The sequence below is a fragment of the Perognathus longimembris genome, chromosome 4 (assembly GCF_023159225.1).
Source record: "Perognathus longimembris pacificus isolate PPM17 chromosome 4, ASM2315922v1, whole genome shotgun sequence".
Lineage (NCBI taxonomy): Eukaryota > Metazoa > Chordata > Mammalia > Rodentia > Heteromyidae > Perognathus > Perognathus longimembris.
This window is the reverse complement of record NC_063164.1, coordinates 39706602-39729384: the sequence shown is the minus strand read 5'-3', so window position 1 is coordinate 39729384 and position 22783 is coordinate 39706602. Positions and strand designations below refer to the sequence as shown.

Sequence of the window (22783 nt, the reverse complement as noted above, 5' to 3'; positions counted from 1 at the left end):
CATCCTAAAATGTGGTAATGACAACATCGAATGTCAAATTCCTATTTCTCCTATTCACATTTAAAGATGTCCAATTTGTATAGTCATCTTTGGTGATTATTATAACAACAAAATAGGCTCACCTATACTCTTTTTCTAAGTTAAAATACTTTAATGGTTTTAATACTTTAATTAATATTTTAAAATACTTTAATTAATACTTTAATACTTTAATTTTACTTTTCTATTTTTTGCCTTTTCCATCTAATTTTCCAGTTCTGCCCTGTGCCTAAGAGGGAACACCTGTGGACTGCAATGTCACACAGGCTTTCTTGATCCTCTGATGTTTATGGCACTTTGCTAATGAGAGGAACCAAGGTTTCAGAGTATGGGAAGAGATAGTTTTTGAGTTTGAGTATTTGCTTCTTCCTTTTTTCTTGGCTGTTTATGGTCTTAGCTCTGCCTATTTTTCTCTGCTCAAGGACAGAGTTCTTATCAGAAACTCTTCCTCTTCCTGGTGTTTGTCCATTAACACTGGTCTGTTCAGATCAGGCTACAATAGCAGTTTCCTGATGGGATACCTCATCATCACTTACAAGTGAGTTCCTTTGCCTTTGCTTCCTAGGCTTCCAATATAACATCTTTATTGGAGGTCTACTATCTCTGACTTTGGAGATTTTTAACAATATCCATGAGGAACAAAAAATATGAGTCATAGTGAGACAAATGATTTAATTACCTACCAGTAAAGCAGCACAAATAGGACCATGGATAATATAGAGGAGATGGGTATCAGAACTGATCCAGCAACTAGGGGGAAAAGAAAGACATTATGTTAAAGATTCTGTTTTACTTTGTTTCAAAAGAAATTATAAAGAGATTAGCTTACTTGTCATTGTAATATAAGCTTCTGGCAATGGCATGGATGCAAGCAGGAATCAGTGGAAATCCTATAAATATCAGAGCAACAGAAAATAGTCAACTTTCCTTATAACATGGGCATGAAACACGAACTTCAGATATTCTCATAGCAAAAAAAATAAAAAGACTGGCCACCATGAAACCACTGAGAAAATATTGATATAAGCCAATAATATATGACAAACTTAGATTTTATATTTGTGTTTTTGTGTATAAGTGTGTATATGTGTGCATTATATCCTCATACATTATTTGAATTGATGGATTTCAGAGTTTATTTCCATTATTTGCTACCTAAGCCCAAAGCTAAGCAGAAATTCAGCATTTATATACTTTCTATAATATAGAATCGGCTAATATTTGATATATTATATACTTTCTATAATATAGAATCAGCTAATTTTTTGATATATGGTAAAGCAAAAGAAAAGCTGCGAGGAGACTGATTTGTAGAACACTATGAGAGACTGATTGTAGTAAGTCATTTTCTAAAGAAGAAAAGGAAGACAAATATTTTGTACTCAGAATTTTGCATGGTTTCACTTAGAAGTCAAAATTTTCAAAAATGACATGAGGGAATTCTTATGAAATGTATTCAGAATATACGGAAGACAGGGTATATCTTTATACCAATATTTATATCTACATTGAGAAACATAGATGAGACACAAGTAAATTTTGTTTTATTTCCAACAATTAGTCCTATTGAACTCATTCCCTGAATTTTATATTTTGAATTATTCTAGTTAACCTCTAGTCAGCCAGGATATGTCACTATTTGTTTATTTTTATTTTTTTATTTTTCTCCCAGTCCTGGGGCTTGGAATCAGGGCCTGAGCATTGTCCTGGCTTCTCTTTGCTCAAGGTTAGCACTCTATCATTTGAGCCATAGTGCCATTTATGGCTTTTTCTGTTTGTGGTGCTGAAGAATTGAACCCAGAGCTTCATGCAAGCAAGGCAAGCACTCTACTAGGTCATATTCCCAGCCGTATTTATTTTCTAAACATTTCCATGTCAACAGACTGTGGATAGCATGGATCTTTGAATGCCTCTGTTCAGCTCCTGACATTTCTAGTCTAACTATAAGTTTATAGTTTAAAAAAAAACTCTCACATTTTTAAATGATGTGTCTAAGTGCAGCATCCTCATTTACACATAACATAAAAAAATTCAGAGCAGTGCAAAGACTACATTCCTAATTTAAGACTCCATTTCTGTTTGTTTTAGTTACTATACATCCAGCCAAGACGTGCTTATCAAGTGGCGCTGTGGCTCAAGTGGTAGAGTGCTATCCTTGAGCCGAAGAGCTGAGGGACTGCACCCAGGCCCAAAGTTCAAGCCCCACGACCGAAAGAAAAGACATGCTTATCAGAACGTTAAATGTCAACTGATACATATGTTATCAGCCTGTGACTTGTGAACACAGTAACAGTCAGTGATACTTTAAAGACTAGAATTGATAATAATAAGCAAAATATTAATTTACATGTTCTTTAAAATGATTAATAAGGGGTACTTTATACAGCTGTTGCTGTAACAAAAGGCCTCTTTTAAAGGTTTTCTTCATCAGTTCCATCAGTACATGTGGATAATTGCACTTACCCCAGCCAAGAAAATAATACCACATTAAGTGTTGCTTCTCAGCAAACACAGCCACAACGATGAGTGTGTGCAGGTAAATCCCTTCACAGAGCATCCAGAAGTAATTGCAGCCCATTAGGTAAAGGTGAATAAACTGAGACACTTTACAACTCACCTGTGAAGCAAAAGAAACGTTTTAAATTCTCATTTTATGAGCTTTAATTTAAAGCATCAATCTAGTTTATTTCAGGAAACATGAACTTTCTGTTTTGCATACAATATTTCATACATAGACAGATTTTCAGATATGTAAAATTAAAGTCTTCATATTCATCTAATGTTGCCTCTGAAGACTTAACCATAGATTCTCGAGGCCTCTATCACCCAATTTGCAAACACCCAAACTACCTCATTTGTACATGAGAATGTTTGTTTCCCTAATGTATTCTGGTTAATGTACATAATGTATATGTTAATGTATATATGCACATATACATTTATATGTACATTTTTCACATATGCAAAATGTGATATTTATTCTAATTATTCAACCCTACTTGTTACATATTCTGCTAGAAAAATTTCAGCTTGTCTAAAACAATTTAAAAATGTCATATACTTGTAAACGTTTACATACAACACGGTGTAGAAACATTTAGTGTTACTGGTGGCTCACTCCTATCATCCTAGCTACTCAGGAGGCTGAGATCTCAGGATTGCAGAGAAGTCAGTGAGACTCTTATCTCCAATTAATCACCAGAAAACCAACCAGAAGGGGAGCTACAGGCTCAGAATGGTAGAGTACTTCTCTTGAGTAAAAAAGCTAAGTTCAAGCCCCACAACTGACAATAAGGTAAGAAGGAAAGAACAGAAAAGAAAAAAGAAACATTATTTAATAATGTAATGAGCCTATTAATGCTCCCATTCAAATATGAAATCAAAGGTTTTAATGTGGTTTTAAAGAGAAAAAGTTTGGTTTATTGTCTTCTGCTTGCTCTTCTCTTTTAGAGGCAAGAAGAAGGAGATTCACATACTGGGTTAAATAGAAACAGGAAGGAATCAGTGATATAGCTTCTTTACCAAAGAGAATTAATTTAAATTTCTCCTGGAAATACAAATTAGTGCCATTAGCTCATTTCTAGACTGAAATTCAATAAGTAGTTATTTAAAATACTATTATTATTTATTTAAATATTTGTATTATTTATTTAAAGATTATTATGATTAAAGATTTTTTTGTTGAAAATCAGAAGTCAAAAACACTGAAACTTACATTTTTGATTAACATGGATTAATAACAGTCACATTTACATAGGAGTTAGATTAGAAATATGTGTACACATAACATTTATTAAATCCTTACAGTAATTTTGGGTGATATCATGACACTTTATAGAACAAAAACTGAATACTAAAAAAGTTAGATGATTTATCAATATTCACATATAACATTTATCAAAACTAAATCCTAAATATAATTGTGTTACTAACAACAATAATATTACTAAACATTTTGGTACTAATAATACTTGATGATGAATGGTGTATATTAATCTTTATCTTCTCTCAAATTTTTTTCTCTCTCTCTAATATATGATATGAACTTTTAACTTTCCATGCAGGGAATTGGTTATATAGCTGGACGATAAGTTTTTCAATCAGGTACTAAGTGTTTTTACCTAGTATACAATTAAATACTATACACATACACACACACAGACACACACTAAGTATATGATATATTTAGATACAACTTTTTCTGTGAATTAATCACAACATCCTTGTACTGAATATAAGACTTAGAAACTCTTGTTCTACAGCTTTGTAGCAGAACTGTATCTTTTTTCAGAGAAACTCACTCAAAAACAGCAGGAGGCAAGACAAGTTTTTTTTTATTGCTAATTAATTATACCCCAGTGTGTTTCCTAAACTTGTGACTTTACATTGGAACTTATACAAGATTAAACAATCCAGATGCACATGTGAAAACAATGTAGGGAATTGTAGAACTTTGGAAATTACCCTAAAAACACACATGAGGATATTGCTTATTGACTAATTGAGTAAAAATTTCTTTTCTTTGATTTCAGTAATTAGATACCATAATCTTTAAAAATAACACTTCATACATATATTTGCCCATGCACACACAAATCCATATCAAATCCCATGATTTTTACACAAACACTGTGAAAGGATAGAATCCTAAAATTTTAATGATTTTGCTGTTAGTACAGATATTTTACATCAAATATAGCTTACATGTGCATATAGATTGCATAAAATAACATGTGACCTGTTTTATAGAAACAATGAGGTATTGATAGAGACTTCTAAATTTTAGCCTACTAAAGTTTAATATTGTATATGGAATATATAATTCATTATTTTTCTGTTTTTTATTAATGTTTAAAGTCAGCTTGGTATTGAAAGTATAATTTCATTTAAAATTCTGATTTTATATATTGCCGTTCAAATTACTCAGTGAATTGTTTTGTTTTTAATTTAGACTTCCTAAATATTGTAGAGTCTTAACCCTATATTCCAACAACACCAAGATTCTACAGCCATAAAATGAGCTGAAGTTATGTGTAGCATGTATAAATGTATATATAATGGAACCAAGGAATTGATCGTTCTTTTGAAATTCACTCTTGGCATCCTAGGCAATACTGAAAAGTATTTGACCTCTAAAGATTGTAAAATAGCTACCACATATGTTCATTGTAGGTCAGGCCTGAAAATAAATGTGTACATCTACTTAATTACACATATACACACACACATACACTCCATATATCTGCACATCTACCTCTACCCTCTTCCTCTACCATCTTCCTTGCTAGCCTCTTGAACTTACAACTAGAACCTTGCTACTTACCGGATTGGTGGCCACTAAGGCCTGGTTGTTGGCAACTGCAGTGAGGTGGATGATTGTTACAACAGAGTTACAAACAAAAGAGAAGAAAAGATTTTTGTGCAAGGTAATCCTCTGGCATCCGAGGCTCCTAAAAGGAAAGAAAAAGTGGTTTGATATTATAAAATGTGTCCATACTTTAAATAAATCAACTTTCAAGGAAGGTAATTATCAGTTCATAGAAGCTGCTCTAATTTTGGAAGAGTTGTTTTTTCTTCCTAAACTTTCACTTATAATAGACTTTTAACTAGGATAATTATTATGATTTAAACACAGAAGCAAGTGAGTTTAATGAGGTAAACACATGTAGAGATTAGGAAATCACCTCTGTAATATCTCTACATAATTTTTCTGCTAATATGTTGGAATCTCACAGAGATCATATATATACATTTTTTAAACCACATAGATCTTTGCTTAACTATAAATCTCTGTATTTTGTTGTAGTAGTACGATTATATTGACCATGAGAAAGTGAATGATTGTAATTAGACTTGATGAACTGAATCAAAAGTATAGACTAAAAACAGTGAGATTTATTCAGCATTGTTGTTTTGTTTTCTTATTGGCTCATACATATAATATATATACATACATATGTACATATATACATACACACATATATTCTACAGAACTAGTATACACGTTTACTCAGGTTATTTGTTCATGAGATGAGGAATTGACAATGCAGAGGTGATGGACAGTAGATTTGGAAAAGGGGTCAGTAATAATAAATGATGTTGCTTTTCAGACTTAACCTACATTCACGCTAAGATTATCTGTGTATGGCTACATTACTCATGACAAAACATCACTTTCTTCAAGAAACATTTAACTGAACATTTATTATGGGGTCACATTTTAAAACAAAATGGAGTTTGTTTGAAGCTGAACACTTAATGTCAAGGCTCAACACACATGTAGAAATAAATCAGGAATCATTTCATGACATGTGCAGAAAATCTCACTTTGTATATTTCACTAACATTTATAGCTAATATGATTTTGAAAGATAATTCCTGGTATACAGGATTGCAATTTGAAGCCAACATGGGCAGACAAGTTTGAATGATTTATATCTCCAATCAACCAGCAAACTGTTGGGCTGGACTGTGGCTTAAGTGGTAGAGTGCCAGCCATAAGCAAAATGGCAGGCATGAAGTGCTGAAAAAGTGCTGAGTCTAAACCTTGGTTTTCAAAAGAAAAGCTTCTACTTGGAAACCTTTAAGAGGATTTTTATCTAATTTTATCATTATGTCCATTTACTTTAAAAAGTATATGTGCCATGATATGAGAATTACAATGGGATACGTAAAGAACATACCCTCTCTAACTCAAACCATAGGTATTTCTTTAGGAAATCTGATATGCAGTTTAGCTGTTCAAATTGTAATAAACAGGACCATGGCCAAATCATTTCACTTTGTGTTATGAAAATATATCCTACTGTCTAGAGAACTAATCCAGTCCTTCAGTTTCATCCATTATTGCCTGTAGGAATGCCACAACTTAAATAAATGCACACACATGCTGCCTGACATATGGTTTCCATCAATCCCTAGTAGTAAAAATGGCTCAGATTTTTCTAGTGGGGCATATTGTTTTCTTCTAACCATACTCATTAAGACATGTAAATGGATGGACAGATACAAATAAAATGAACTTGTAAATGGAAACCAAGACATGTAATTCATAAACAAATGAATTGTTTACAGAGTCTATAAATGTGCAGATTTTCCCCAATGTTAACCTACATACAGTTTTTTAAAATTAATTTTTATTTTTATTGAAAAGGTTATCAAAAGGGGGGGTTACAGTTACAAAAGTAAGGTAATGACTGAATTTGTTTTTAAACAATGTTACCCCATCCTTCATTTTCTCCTGCCTACCCCTCCTTGCTCTCCTCTTTACCAACTTGTAAGGTTGATATCCAACTTAGTGTTAAGTGGCCTGCTGTTTCTGTGATTCCTTTTCCTTCCCTGGTCAAATAATCTTATATATAAGACACACGGTACAGAAAATTAAGGGAGGTGAAAGAAAAAAATAAAACTAATATTAAAAATATTAAATAAAAAACTTATGTACAGTACATAATGAGAACCTCTTATTTCCACATCTTGGAGTTCATGTTGGTACACTTAATTATATATGGTCCTATGTATTAAGCTCTTGGGTTATTGTGATTCCCTGTTAAGAATATCATAGACATATTCTACTTCTTACATATGAGGGAAAGAAACCATGCAATGAATGGATCAGTGGAGTTCTATGCCTCCATCAGAAAGAATGGCATTGCCCCACTCATAAGGAAATAGAAAGACCTGAAAAAATTATATTAATTGAACCTACATTCAATTTAACCTAGTAATTCTGAAGTTTTCTCATTTTACTGAAAATATGAAAATAAATCATGAATTATCTCAGGAAAAATTTTACAAAATAAATATGTCTTTATATTTAAAACTTCTAACTGATATTAACAAAATAGAATATAGAAAACATGGTATATAGGTTCATATTATTTCTATTTTATGATCTTGACTTGTAAAAATTTTAAAGCAACACTTACATTTGCAATTTTGTTATCAAAGTTATGGAGGCAAACTGTGTGTCAACAGTTGTTATACTTTGTGTGTATGGAACAATTACAAGAAGACAGCATCAACTCAGTACGTGTGACTAATAGGTTTTTGAAGCCAATACTGAGAGTGAATCTGGAAATTACTACTTCCTTTCAATATGTCAAAGATTTCTGGTCCTCTGATTATTAATATGTATTATCTATACTATTGAATCTTCACACAAGTGGCCTGAATGTTGGGTGACATAAATTATATCCATAATTATTATAACATTTCCACTCTTCTGGATACTCATTGTTACCTATTTTTAAAAAATCTTAAGTACAGAAGTGGCCCTGTGGCTCAAAGTGGTAAAGTACTAGACTTGAGTGAAATAGCTCAGGGAAAATACCCAAGCCCAGTGTTCAAGGACAACTGACAACAGAAAGAAAGAAATGAAGAAAGAGAGGGAAAGCAAGGAAGGAAGGAAGGAAGGAAGGAAGGAAGGAAGGAAGGAAGGAAGGAAGGAAGGAAGGAAGGAAGGAAGGAAGGAAGGAAAGAAATTAGGAAAGAAAGAAAGGAGGGCAGAAAAAGAGAGGAAGGAAGGAAGGGAGGGAGGGAGGAAGGGGGGAAGGAACGAGGGAAGAAATACATAAATCATGATTTTATATCTGATTTTAACTAAATACCATAATATTTTCCTGTCTTGAGTAATAAAATAATATAAGATTATAGGGTTAGGAAACATCAATATAAACTATGATCAAGTTTTATCTCAGTGATATAAATCTGCCTTTAAAACAATTTTACTTTAAGGAGCTCAAAGATTCTTTTTAAAACTATCAAGTTCTTATTTTAAAAATGTAAGAATTTAGCATATTAAGACTATTTCCATATGCTGAAGAGCAACAAATCAAGCAATGTAAATTATTTTCCCAAAAGATTTCAACCTTTCCATGGTGAACTTCAGAATGATTTTGTTTTCCAGCATGATGACAATTGGCATGAACAGGAATCTTGCCTTCATTTTTTTCTCAGTAGAATTTCACATGAGATAGAAATCTGTACACTAATTTACTCAGTACTACGAACATAGTGTATCAGAGCAAGGGAGAATATGCATAATAAATATAGCCCAGCCAATGAAGTACTACTTTCTCACTATGACCTATCTGATTTGATTTCCAAATATTCAGATTATTTTCTCAGTAGATAACATGATCATATACTTGAAAGGACAGTTTATTTTAGTCTGAATGCTGCCAGAAATAATTGGCCAAATTAAAGAATATACTCAGGGATAATTAGTATTTCTATTTATTTGTTTCGGAGTGGAACCTTGTGGTGACAATTCTAACTGTGAGATAGATAGTAGCTCTCTTTTGGAGCTACATAAGATGTTGTTGAGTGGATCTAAAAGTGTATGAGAATTTCCACCAAGATGAGCAGTGAAAACCTCACTGGAGGAGAAATAGTTGTTCTTCCCCCACAGTCCTCCTCCTCCTCCTCCTCCTCCTCCTCCTCCTCCTCCTCCTCCTCCTCCTCCTCCTCCTCCTCCTCCTCCTCCCCCTCCTCCCCCCCCTCCTCCTCCCCCCTCCTCCTCCTCCTCCTCCTCCTCCTCCTCCTCCTCCCCCTTCTTCCTCCTCCTCCCCCTTCTTCCTCCTCCTCCTCCCTCTCCTCTTCTTCTTCTTCTTCTTCTTCTTCTTCTTCTTCTTCTTCTTCTTCTTCTTCTTCTTCTTCTTCTTCTTCTTCTTCTTCTTCTTCTTCTTCTTCTTCTTCTTCTTGTATTTCTGGCTTTCAGGGTTATTTGTTAATAGAACATGCGAAGCAATAAGCAGGGCTGTTTTCATTTATTTGTTTACTTTGTTTCTTGTGAACAACTGATCTTCTCCAATTTGTACATTGCCTTGATACAAATATTCTTACTGGTTTGCTAATGAACAGAAGGCCAGCGAAAGAAGAAGCCTTGTGATTCTGGCACTCCAGAAACAATCAACAAACAAACTGGTTTTAGTAATAAATTTTATAATGATAGCAATCATCATTTATTGAGCCCTTAATATATCCCAGACCCAACTTTAAAGTCATAATCTTATTTAACAACCCCTTAAATATTGTTATACCTTAATAAAATTGAAGTAAGTTGCTCAAGGTCATACTCTTATTAGGTGATCTGTTGAATTAGAATGTTGAAGTTCGTAAGGAAGCAATAAGGCTTCTATCTACTTAATTATTCATTTAGTCACTATTTATGGCTGCATAGTAAATCTGTTGGGCACTGTTTCTAGATTCTTGGGAAAGAGTTGTGAATCATACAGAGCAAAGCTTGGTCTAATGTTATTTTTATTACAGTGGACAGCAAACAGAACCATAAATTCAAGTAATTCCCACAAGTTATTCGTGTCCTTTAGAAATTTAAACAGGGTTAAGGGATAAAACCATGACCAGGGTGATAGAACATTCAAGGTGGACCTAGAGCAAAAGAAGATACGGTAGAAAAGGATTCCAGGAAGAAGTGATATCCTGAGTCAATGTGTTGATCTTGACCAGAACTGATAATGAAAGCATAAAACAGGAGTGCACTCTTACTTTCGTTTATTCTATTGGTGAAGAACATTACATTCAAAGAGCATAGTTTACAGACTGGCCTTTTATTTTGAAGCTTATATTACCTTAGGCTTTCTCTCTTTTTATTTTCCCATACTAATGGTAATGCCTTGCGTTTCTTATATTCTCATCTCTTCAATTTAAGGTGTTCTTAGATTTTGACATTTTTAAAACCCAGGATGCAAATTTTTGTTTACATTTCCTAAATATTAAAAAGATGCTACAGTTTCAGAGTCTGTAGCTTTGACAGGAGGCTCCCCCTTGCTTATTTTTTCTGATAGATCTGCATTGATGTCAAGCCATATCTTTGACCCCTTTTTTTTTCTTGCCTTTATACCTCTTTTTGAACCTAGCATTGGGTTTGTAAGCCTGCTCCACGACACTCATCTTTAGCATTCTTGATTAATTGTTTTATTTCCCTTGTTTCTCTTTTTTATTATTATCATTTTTCCTTTTTATGAATTTATTAACAAATTCACTGGCTTCCTGAGATTTCTACTTCTTTACCAGATATGTCTCTTAAAGCTTCAGAATTTGGAAACAAATGTTTGGGGGTAAGGAGAACAATGCAAGTGAGGGAACAATGCACATGTACATTTGTATGTATGTACATGTATGTAGGTAGCATGCCATACTGTTAATGGAAAAAAGTAGAATAAAACTATTACACATATGAGAAATACAATTATGAAAAACATGTAATCTACAACCTTTTGGGAAAAGAAAAATTTTAAAAAATAGAAAAAAAGATGGTACAGTTTCAATGCTTTATCTTCATTTTCTCATACATAGATGTATTTGTGAGTGCAATCTGAAAAAATAAACTGCAAGAATGGAAACAGATTGTAAAATATTTTGTCCTTTCTAAGAAATATAGATGAAATATAGTTATAAAGAAATTAGTATTTATAAAACGATCCAAAGGAAGTGGAAGTGTGTGATCATTAGCATCCATTTAGCTTTACACTTTTATTGTTCAAAATGAGAACAAATTCTCTAGTGCAGTTATTTACTTTCTTTTTCCATACATAGGACTCTCTTCAGTAAGTATAAATTACTCTGCAGCAGTAATGGATTTTGTTAAAATATATTCATTATTAACTTACACTATCCTGCCTATATTCAAATATAATACTCTGAGGTATACATGTGATTATTTTGTTGTGCAATTCTAATGGGCATATTTAAATAGGTTTTGGAAATAATCAAAAATTGATTAAATATTTCAAATGAAATTCCACTTAGCAAAACACTACCCAGAGTTAAGTGGAGACATGATTGAATACTTGTATATAAATAGAATGCATTTCAGAACCCAAATACCTAACACACACAGCCACAGAGCCATACAGACACAGACACACAGACACACACACACACACATACACAGAGACACAGACACACACATACACACACAATGAATGAATCAGAAGGGTTAGGAAGGCAAGAATGGTAGTGGGTCAGCACAGGCAAGTATCTTATTACGGGAAGAATGCATTATTGTGTGTAAACTCAGCCCTGGGTGACCTTTTTTTTTTTGTACCAAGGCCCATTTGGATATTTATTAACATAGGTTCACAGTTCATATAGAATTATCATTATAGAATGACTAGCCTCGGGAAGCTGAGGAGAAGCACATGAGCAAATCTGTCCTGTCATGTACCAGATGATTTCATGGGACTTTTACAGCCCACGGCTGCATGTTCCCCACCCCAATAAACTACTTGAGTAAAAGTTCTGATTTGTCAAAACAGTTACATCAGCGGGGTTTGTAGAGAAAGAGATGAATAATTTCTTTAATACTTCAATGCATTTCAGATTCAAGGTTGAATTATGTACATTTTTCAGGAAAAAATGATAGGTTTTAGAAGCAAACTATACTTGCTTTATGTCAAGAGAAACAGGAGGAAAGACAGAGATATATATATATATATAGGTATGACCTGAGATAAAAGGTCAAAATGTGAGTTATTTATCTTGAAAAACATGAAATCAAGCACTGATGAGTTATTTCATTAAGCTTTGGTCTATAAATTGAATAGTTTTTGTTGTTGTTTGTTCTGCTGTATTTTACTTGGACCTATGACAAAGTGGTATTTTCTAGTTAGTTTTAAATACATATCCTGACTTTAAATCTGTTTAGATTCTGTCTGATGTTTCAACAGTGATGTTCTTTGAAAAATAAAAAGAGAAAGAAATGAAGATGATCAACTCTTTTGTTCCTCTATACAAGTTAGATGTTACAGGCTCTTTTCTGTCCAAGAAAAGAGACTTCTCTCTGTGTGTTGGAAAAAGAGCAAGGTTGGATATGCTTTCAGAATTTAAACAGTAATTAAAATATAATTTGTAACTAATTCAGGTAAATTTTATTTACTTTTTTATCTAAAGGGTTCTGCTTTGTTTTTCTGAGGGATATTATATGTAAGAGTCATTGCTTTTCGGGGCTTGGCAAACTCCAAAAATATGTCCTCTTTCTTTCCCTCCCTTTCAGTTCTTTTTCTTTTTATCTCCTCTCTGACTCCATCTTTTAATTGGTTCTAATATAAAACAAGTATATCTGGTGAATAGCATTTCATGGTCTCTGTTTCCAATTTAAAGCATGGATGAGTAGTAGACTTTTCTCTTCCTTTTCTAAATAAAAAATAACAAACAGTACTCAAAGTCAACTTTTATATAGTTCTTGGTTTTCCTGGCTGGGTCAGTGACCCTCATAATCAAATTGGAGGGGAGGGTGTAAAGTTTCCTTTAGTGAGGACTAACCAAAAATGACTTGAGTATGAGGAAGTAGATTAAAAGAAGCAGGAGTATATTTGTAGATTTTGTTTTTATATACACAGCAATTTGCTATGAATATCAGTTGCACTAGCAATTGTTTACAGGTGATTTGGGAATAAAGGTAGTAGTTTCTGTCCCTGACTTTGCATAGACACACTTTATGAGGCATTGCACTTCAGCATGTTCTGAGATTGCCTTGTCCTTCCTCAATCCTGCTCCTGTCTCTATCTATGTTATTTTATAAAATTATTTTATAAATTTCTACTCATCCAGATCTTAGAGTCTTAATTTAATTCCTTTCTCCATTGATGGATATAGCACAACCCAGACAATCTCTAGGGATTTGTTGAAGTTTACAGATAAGAAATGAGAACGTGAGCACTAAAGGTAAGTTCAAAACTAGTTCATGTCTTTGTTTCTCAAAAATTTATTGAGGATAAACTATATGATATGAAAAGAATCAAAACACAGATGATTCCTGTTCTTCTGGAGCTAAATATGTTATATCTGAACTCAAAAATTATAAATTCTTTTTTTTTTTAATTTTTATTGTCAAACTGATGTACAGAGAGGTTACAGTTTCATACATTAGGCATTGGATACATTTCTTGTTCGGTTTGTTACCTCCTCTCCTATTCTCCCTTCCCTCCTCCCCCTTTCTATTTCCCCCCATGAGTTGTTCAGTTGATTTACATCAAACACTTTTGCAAGTATTGCTTTTGTAGTCGTTTGTCTTTTTACCCTGTGTCTCTCGATTTTGGTATTCCCTTTCAGTTTCCTACTTCTAGTACCAGTATACACGGTTTCCAGTGTACTCAGATAAGATACAGAGATAGTGCAGGTACAGCGTCAGGAAGGGGATACAAGAGATTAAAGTATGTGGTAAAATACAGAGTATCTTGGGGTCAAAATAGTTTTATTACTCTTTTCTTATTTACATAATCTTTGGTTTCAGCTAATATGGCTATATTATCAACTTTATTCATAGAATGTTTATTCAACATTTATTTTTCTATGTGAACAATATAGTAATTTCTTTGTAAATATAGTACTTCAGAAATGGAATTTTTGTGATTTATTTATTTTTGCCAGTCCTGGGGCTGGGCCTGGGCTCTGTCACTGACCCTCTGTCTGCTCAAGGTTAATGCTCTACCTCTTGAGCTATAGCCTCACTTTCGGCTTTTTCTGTTTATGTGTTACTGAGGAATCGAACCCAAGGCTTCATGCATTACTAGGCAAGCACCCTATCACTAAGCCACATCCCCAGCTCTGTTACTTAATTTTGATTTAAGGATTCTACTTGTATAAGATACCTACCAGAGCTAAGTATATACATTTAAGCCTTTGAACGGGTTCTAGTGAAAACACCAATAAGAGATAATATTCTGACCCCAGCACACTAATTAGCACTGTGTCTCACTGATAATACTGTTACTGTTTCAATCCTTGTGACAAATTTATGGTGTAAGTATAATAATGTAATTCTACTTTCATTGAAGTGTTTGTTTCAATGATTATTTGCCTTGGGCATTTCTAATTCATGAGTCAGATTGAGTCTTTCCTTCCTCTGTGTTTCCATATCTCTGAAATAATACTTTAAAAATTCTTTCATTGCTATGTTATAGGGATAATTTTGGATGAATATTAAGGATTATTTTAGAAACTTCTTAAATATAGTCTATGTGCAAAAATGATGCACTTAACTAGAAATTTAGCAATCCACATTATTTATTGAGTAATCTCTGAAAGTCAGGAAATGTGAAAACATAGTTTGCCCAGGAGTTTTCAAACATTATGGCTCTCTTTTTAAATCATACTTATTTTTGCCAGTCCTGGGGCTTGGACTTAGGCACTGTCCTGGGCTTAAGTTTTGCTCAAAGCCAACACTATACCTCTTGAGCCACATCTCCACTTCTATTTTTTTTTTCTGTTTATGTGGTACTGAGGAATTAAAACAAGGCTTCGTTCATACTAGGCAAGCACTCTACCACTAAGCCATATTCTCAGCCCTCTCTTTTAAAAAATCTAAGTTTACTTTGGAGATGTATTAGGCTAAGTGCATACTATGTATAAATGAAGATAATAAGATTAAATATATATTCTTAGCTTTTGATCACTGTTATGCTCCCTACTGGGATTAAGTCAGGTTGGAATTCCAGAACATGCCTGTTGGACTAGCTCATCATTAGAAGATTCCTATTTCATTTTATTTCACTTCACAGAATGCACAGTCAAATATACTTTCAGTTGAAACTCTAAATATCAACAGTAATTATTTATACACTTCTAAAAAAGTTTATGCATAAGTCAAGAATCAAAGTTCTTATGTTGGTAAGATATCATTTTGCTTTACCAAGGTTTTTGATTCTGTAGTATGTTCTTCTAAAGAAGTGAAATTTTAGAAACTAGCAAATACATGTTTTGCATAAAATGTCTTTTTCTTAAAAAATTGCTGTCCTTCTAAATAACAGGCTAATTATATCTGAAGCTTCACCACCCTGAAAAGCTATTCCTTCTGACACAGGGAGTCTTCTTCCAATGTGGGTGGTTTGATTAGAAATTTAGACTGGAATGCTCTACATTTGTTTATGTGGTTTGCTTTATAGCATTATTATTATCCACAGACCCAACATTTCCTCATTCCCTCACAGTAACCATATATGCTCGTAAATCTTAGGTTCTTTCACATGAAGAAGCCTTGTTAATTTTGCATTTTCCTTTTATGGAAATAGCCAGGACTTCACTTTCATCTTTGCTTTTAATTCAAACTCATTTTGAGACATATCACCGAGAATTCTAGCCAATCAATATTCTCTTTCTAACTGCTTGTTTTAGCATACAATGTAATTGCATACTTCTTAACTTCAACTGCTTAGAAAATTAATATGCTTGCAAATGAAAAAGATACAGTTAATCTGAGGATCCTCAGCTGTAATTACTTTTAATTTGCAGAGATAGTTCCCAAATGGTCTTAAAATTTTACCACATGTCCACTGTAATTAATTGCCATTTAAAAGATACTGCAATAAAGAAATCAACAAGGGGCTGGGGATATGGCCTAGTGGCAAGAGTGCTTGCCTCATATACATGAGGCCCTGGGTTCGATTCCCCAGCACCACATATACAGAAAATGGCCAGAAGTGGCGCTGTGGCTCAAGTGGCAGAGTGCTAGCCTTGAGCAGGAAGAAGCCAGGGACAGTGCTCAGGCCCTGAGTCCAAGCCCCAGGACTGGCCAAAAAAAAAATAAAAAAAAATAAATCAGCAAGACTTCACAGAGAAGATGATGGTGACAGGTATTTCAAAAATTTAAGTTGTGTGGGAAAGAGGTAAAGAAAAGAGAGTGTGTTAATTTTTTTATTTTATATGAATTCGAGTAGAAAATTGCAAATTTTAAAGAATGACAAAACATCATCTATATTTGATCCACATTTTTGCAATGATATTCTAGAATCAGTATTTAGAATTGACAAGTAGATTTTATTAAGGATAGATAGGTTATAGGGCAAATGTAGTGATGGTGACATTAGAGGTGATGAAAACTGGATAGATTGGAGGGCTTTAAAGTGTAACAGAATTACAGAAGAGAAGGAGAGAAGAGAGGAGAAGGGAGGGGAAGGGAGCGGAGGGGAGGGGAGAGGAGAGGAGAGGAGAGGAGAGGAGAGGAGAGGAGAGAGAGGGGGAGAGGAGAGGAAAGAGGAGAAGAGAAAGGAGAGGAGAGGAGGGGGGGAGGGGGGGAGGGGAGGGGAGGGAAGAGAGGAGAGAAGAGAGGAGAGGAGAGGAGAGGAGAGGAGAGGAGAGGAGATAGAGAAGGGGAGAGGAGAGGAGAGGAGAAGAAAGGAGAGGGGAGGAGAGGGGAGGAGAGGAGAGGAGAAGAGAGGAGAAGGGAGGGAGGGGAAGGGAGCAAAAGAGAAGGGAGAGGAGGGGGAGAGGAGAGAAGCACAGATTATTCACAAGGTTCCTAGAAATATACGTGATTTCTGGTATTGTCATCAGTGAAGATCTACCACACTGTCTTAGATTTGGAGGCAGTGGTAGCTAAGAATTTGTTTTGAACAAGTTGATTTTAAGATACTTTTGAGATGATGTATTTCAAGAACCATAAAAAGATATATGTCCTTTGACCAAGAAATTCCAAATCTCTGGAATACAGCCTAAAAAAGTATTGCAAAATATGGGGGAAGTTATGGTTGAAAATGCCCATTTCATTCTTTTTAAACAAGCTGAACAGATGGAAGAAATGTTACTGTTCTAAAGTAGAGCCTATTTAATATTTGTATACTTAGTGTGCCCTGTGACTTAGCCACTTTGATAGTTGTCTTTACATATAAGACCCTGACATTTAGTGAAATGTAAGTGACATATAAGACCTTCATTATAATTTATATACTAAAATTAAAGCTAAAATAAAAGAATATTGAGAAACAAGAAAACATACACAATTAGTTGGTAAGGTGCTACCAACACTCTGGCACCATTGTCTCATACCTGTAATCCTAGCTACTCAGAAAGCTAAGATCTAAGGATTGAGGTTCAAAGCCAGCTAAGGTAGAAAAATTCTTAAGCCTTTACCTGCAATTACCTAGCAATGTACTAGACTAGAATCGTGAATCTAGTGGTAGAGTACCAGCTTGAAAGAATGAGGACCCAAGTGCAAGCCCTAGAATGGCTTTTTAATTATTTATTTATATTTAGAAATTAGCAATACATATTGTTTGGATTTTTAAAATTATTGCAAATTTAATAACAAATCTTTTAATTCTTTCTCTTTTCTTTTTTTTTTTTTTTCTTTTTGCTGGTCCTGGTGCTTGTACTCAGGGCTTGGGCTCTGTCTCTGAGCCTCTCTGTATTCAAGGCTAGTAGTGCTCTACCACTTGACCCATGGCACCACTTCTGGCTTTCTATATGCAGGTTATAGAATATAAGAGTCTTATGGACTTTTCTGCCACAGCTGGCTTTGAGTTGTGATCCTCAGCCTCCTGAGTAGCTGGGATTATAGGCATGAGACATCAGCACACTGCTAAATCTTGCTTTACAACACTACCTTCCTAGGTTTTTTAAAATATTTACTTCAACTAAGGCATAAAATGATAAAACTTATACAATATACTGTGCAATGTTTTCATCTGTGTATATATTTAATGCTTAAACTTATTTCCTCAAATATTTTTCACATCTTTATAATAAAAACTTTCCAAATCCGTTCCTTTTGGGTTGTACAGTAAATTATCATACACAATCACTCACTGTACCATTACACACCTAATTCTAATGTGGTTCTCCTTCATCAACTTTTCTCCATGTCTGTACTCTTTTACTCTCCTAAGCTCTGGAAACCTACATTTTACTCTTAGCTTCCATGAGATAAGTGTTTACTTCAATTCCCTATGTGGTTCTTGTCTTTCTGTTGCTAGCTTATTTAAATCAATATAATGATCCCCAGTAATATCCATTTTCTTATGATGACAAGATTTAACTTTTTCATTATGGCTGAGTGGTATTTCATAGTGCACACACACTACATTTTCTTCATCCATTCATCCATGGATGAACATTTGTTTGTATCTCTTGACTATTCTGAATAGTTTTTTAATGAAAAATTATAATGTTGCAAACTGCTCTTCAACATACCCATTTCATTTCCTCTGAGTATATATGCTATACCGTAGTGGGATTGCTGTATATTTTGCACTGAAGTGTTTAAGAGTTGCATTTTCCCTTTAAGTTTGGAATGTTTAAAACTTGTAACTTTTTCTCTAATAAGATTTATGAGTCTTCCAAAACTTAAGGTTTACTTCTTATGCTATTTTTAAGGCTAATTTACTCAGTCATCGTTGTAAGGGTATGAAATCACTTGTTGATGGAATCAATCAAAAAAGTGTAGCTGAATCAGCCTCCTCTGCCAAAAACTGATTAAACTTCAAGTAAATTTGAAGTATAATTTAACCTACAAACTGAGAAAAGATAACCAGATAGATAGGTAGATAGATAAATTGTATTTTCAATAAATTATTAAATACCCTTAGTCTCATGAAATTCTAGGTCCTATAGGTGACTATTAATACTTAAATTGACTAGGAATTTCAACACTAAGAAGGTCTATAATACTTAACAGTTCCTAGAGCAAAACATAACTAGGTGTATATGACTGTAACTTCTATCTTATGACCTAGCTTATGATCTAGCTCATTTTTGTGATTACTAACTTTGTAAAATTAGGGATAAGTTATTCTAGTCTCTTCAAATATTTTACAAAGCTAAATTTAAAATATTTCAACTTAGCTGAGCAGCAGAGGCTCACACCTGTAATCCTAGCTACTCAGGGGCTGAAACTGGAGGATTGTGTTTCAAAGCCAGGTTGTGCAGGAAAAGTTTGTGAGACTCAGATCTCCAACAAACTACTCAAGAGAAGGCCAGAAAAGGAGCTGTAGCTCAAGTTGTAAAGCACTAGTCTTGGGACAGTGCTTAGTCTCTGAGTTCAAGCCCCAAGACTAGAAAAAATAAATTTATTTTAAACTTTCAGCTTATTGTGTTTTAAATCATCTATACTTTGTACATTTTGTCAGCATATGACACATACATGCATGTGGCCCATACATAGTTCCCAGAAACAGTAGGCAATTAAAAACAAATTCCATTCACTTACTTGAAATAGAAGAATATGCCTAGGGAGATGAGCAGTGATGCAATAGATAAACCATGTCCAATTATTGTCAGGTAAAACAAATTCAGGGCAGTCTATAAAAAATATTGAGTCATATCAGTACATCTACATATTGAGAGCCCTATATGTATGTAGTATAAATCCTATTTTTAAAACATGTTATTCAGATAACATTACAATGATTTACTTCCAAACCAAGAAATACTTGAATGTAGCTAAAGTAAAGAATATCTATGTAAACTGGTCAAATAATTGCTCAAAATGAACAATTATGTGCCATTTCATTTAAGAACTTAGAGGTCTCATTAAACCTATGAAGTAATACATTTACTGATTGATGTTATATAGATTATAATAATAATCGTTTATATTTTAAATCAAGTGCTAGTTGGTGATTTTGTCTTTTCAAAAGTATATTCTGTATTAATATTTTTCCCAATTGGGTTCATCTTCTTCACTTCATAAAGGCTCATAGACAAATTTTAATGAGACAATTCATAAGAGTATGTGATCTGCACAAACTTGCTTTTACTTTATTCTGGTCTTGAACTTTTTCTATTTATTTTAAACCTATCATGCCATATAATATTTTTATAATTCTCTTAAACACTTCTAGGAATACACAGGGAATATATGGCTTATCAATAACAAAGTAACTGGTATGCAGTTATGGAATATTTACTATACATCAGTCTTCTGTTTTCTCAGAAATTCTTCTAAAAATCTGTGAGAGAAATTCATTGTTAGCGTATTTTGGATTTGGGAGGACTAAGGAGCAGAGAAAGGAAATCAGATAACAAGGCTCACAAATGCAAATGCATGCAGGCGTTTTCTATCAAGCTTTATTATTTTGACAAAGATAATTAGCCTTGACTTTGATGCTCATGTGCAAAGTAGAAACATGAGTGTGGCCTAACAGACAGTTGGAATGCAAGTCGTCTGCTGAGGGGCAGATGGTGAGGTCTAAACCCTGCTGGGCTTGTCCTGTTTACTTAAGCACAATTTCTGAAGTAGTCTAGAATTCCACCACAAATGAAAGTTTTCTCATTTTTTTAAAAATTAAGTTATGTTTTCTCTGGAAAATTTGAAACCCCATTACTGACAAATAGACTTGTAAATAAGTATTACCCAACAGGATGGCCTGTTCTCATCATGACAGAATCAATAATAATTATTTCCACAAAATTTTTTATTGATCTTTCCCAATTACATTAGGAGTTGGTTTTATAATGGAATGGAACACTGACTGAATACTTTCCAGTGCTCTATCAGACAATTTACTGTTTAAGTAGATAGTGTGAATTAATTTTCAATTAGTGAGTATACCTACCTTCACTTTCTCATGTGTATTAATATTACACTGGGTATAATTTGTCCAAGTTCTGTTGCTTGCTGGGTGTCTAAACCAGTTTCCATCTTGATCACATATCTTTGTAACTTTTTCTTTATAATGTAATAGAAAAAAAGGAAACAAGAATTTAACTGGCCAGTGTTTACTAAATAACTGTTAAGTAGATTCATGTAAATTTCTGCTTTCACCTGAAGGATCAAAGTCCTGGAAGTAATCAGGGCAGTGTTGCATTGATTCTGTTCCGGCTGCAACATCATTCCAGCACAGCCATCCATCCCAGGTCCTGTTGCAGTAAAGCCCTAAAAAAGTAAATGAAAATAAGGGAGGACCAACTCAAGTTACACAGGAAGACATAAAGTCTCAACAAAAGTTTCTTATGGATGTGAAATAAAGCCTTTGACTGAAAAATGAAGTAAAACCACTGTATTTACTTGGTAATCCCATCCAGCAATTATTACACAAACTGGTTCTTGAATCAAGTTTTCAAATAGCTCTGAAGGTTTAAATTTAATTTGATTACTCACAGATAGATATTTATTTAATAAATCAAATTGTCTTTGCTGGTTGTCCCTGACCAGGAAGTAGGGTCTAGATTAGGTTTTATTTTAGAAACTGCTTTCACGGGGGAAATTCTTACTATTTTTGAAGCAAACCATTAAATAAGAGTTCAATATTGCTATCTCACCATTTTAACTATGAAAAATACTTACATAGGACTCTACTTCCAATTCTAACTCTTCCTTTCTTTTCAAAGTTAAATAAACACATTTTTCTTTCTTTTTTTTAATTTGCAAAAGTTTTTTGTATTGTCAAAGTAATGTACAGAGGAGTTATAGTTATATACCTAAGGCAGTGAGTACATTTCTTATCAAAATTTTTACCTCCTCCTTCATTTTTCTCCCACCTTCCCCCCTCCCCATTTCCTCCCCACCATCCCCTGAGATGTACAGTAGGTTTACAGCATATTGTCTTGTAAATATTGCTGTTGCATTGGTTTGTCTTTTACCCTTTGTCTCTCCATTTTGGGGTTCCCCTTCCCTACTTCTGATAAATGTACATACAATACTCAGTGTACCCAAGTCAGGACTTGGGGGAAAAAAAATCACATTTTTTCTTCATCCTGAAGAAAATGATCCTCTTACCCTATATGTGTCGAATATTTTACTCATAGAGATATTAATTCAATTCTAATGTTATTCTATAATCAAGGGAAGTAATTTTATCTTTTGCCTGATATTGGTATAGAATACTACATTTATTCATTTTACATATTACACATTTATTCATTTTATTTTTTTGTTTCCGTATTTTGGAGTTCATTTCAATTAGTGTAATTTTATATGGTCATGTGTACATAACCTATTGTGCTACTGTTATCCTCTACCAGGACTATCCTAGACATATACTAATTAAATCTTGGCATTATTTTA

At 33.7% G+C, this 22783-nt stretch overlaps 1 protein-coding gene across 6 annotated transcripts in view; it reads right to left on the bottom strand.

The window, feature by feature from the left end:
• Positions 1 to 22783, bottom strand: part of Calcrl (calcitonin receptor like receptor) — a 113117-nt gene that overhangs the window by 18832 nt on the left and 71502 nt on the right. For all 6 annotated transcript variants that reach the window (XM_048345122.1, XM_048345123.1, XM_048345121.1 and 3 more), the window contains 7 exons: positions 21542 to 21652; positions 21333 to 21445; positions 19985 to 20076; positions 5363 to 5489; positions 2503 to 2656; positions 869 to 929; positions 723 to 789 (listed from right to left, as the gene is read on the bottom strand). In XM_048345122.1, coding sequence (XP_048201079.1) covers positions 723 to 789; positions 869 to 929; positions 2503 to 2656; positions 5363 to 5489; positions 19985 to 20076; positions 21333 to 21445; positions 21542 to 21652 — 725 coding nt within the window. The remainder of the gene's footprint in view (positions 1 to 722; positions 790 to 868; positions 930 to 2502; positions 2657 to 5362; positions 5490 to 19984; positions 20077 to 21332; positions 21446 to 21541; positions 21653 to 22783) is intronic.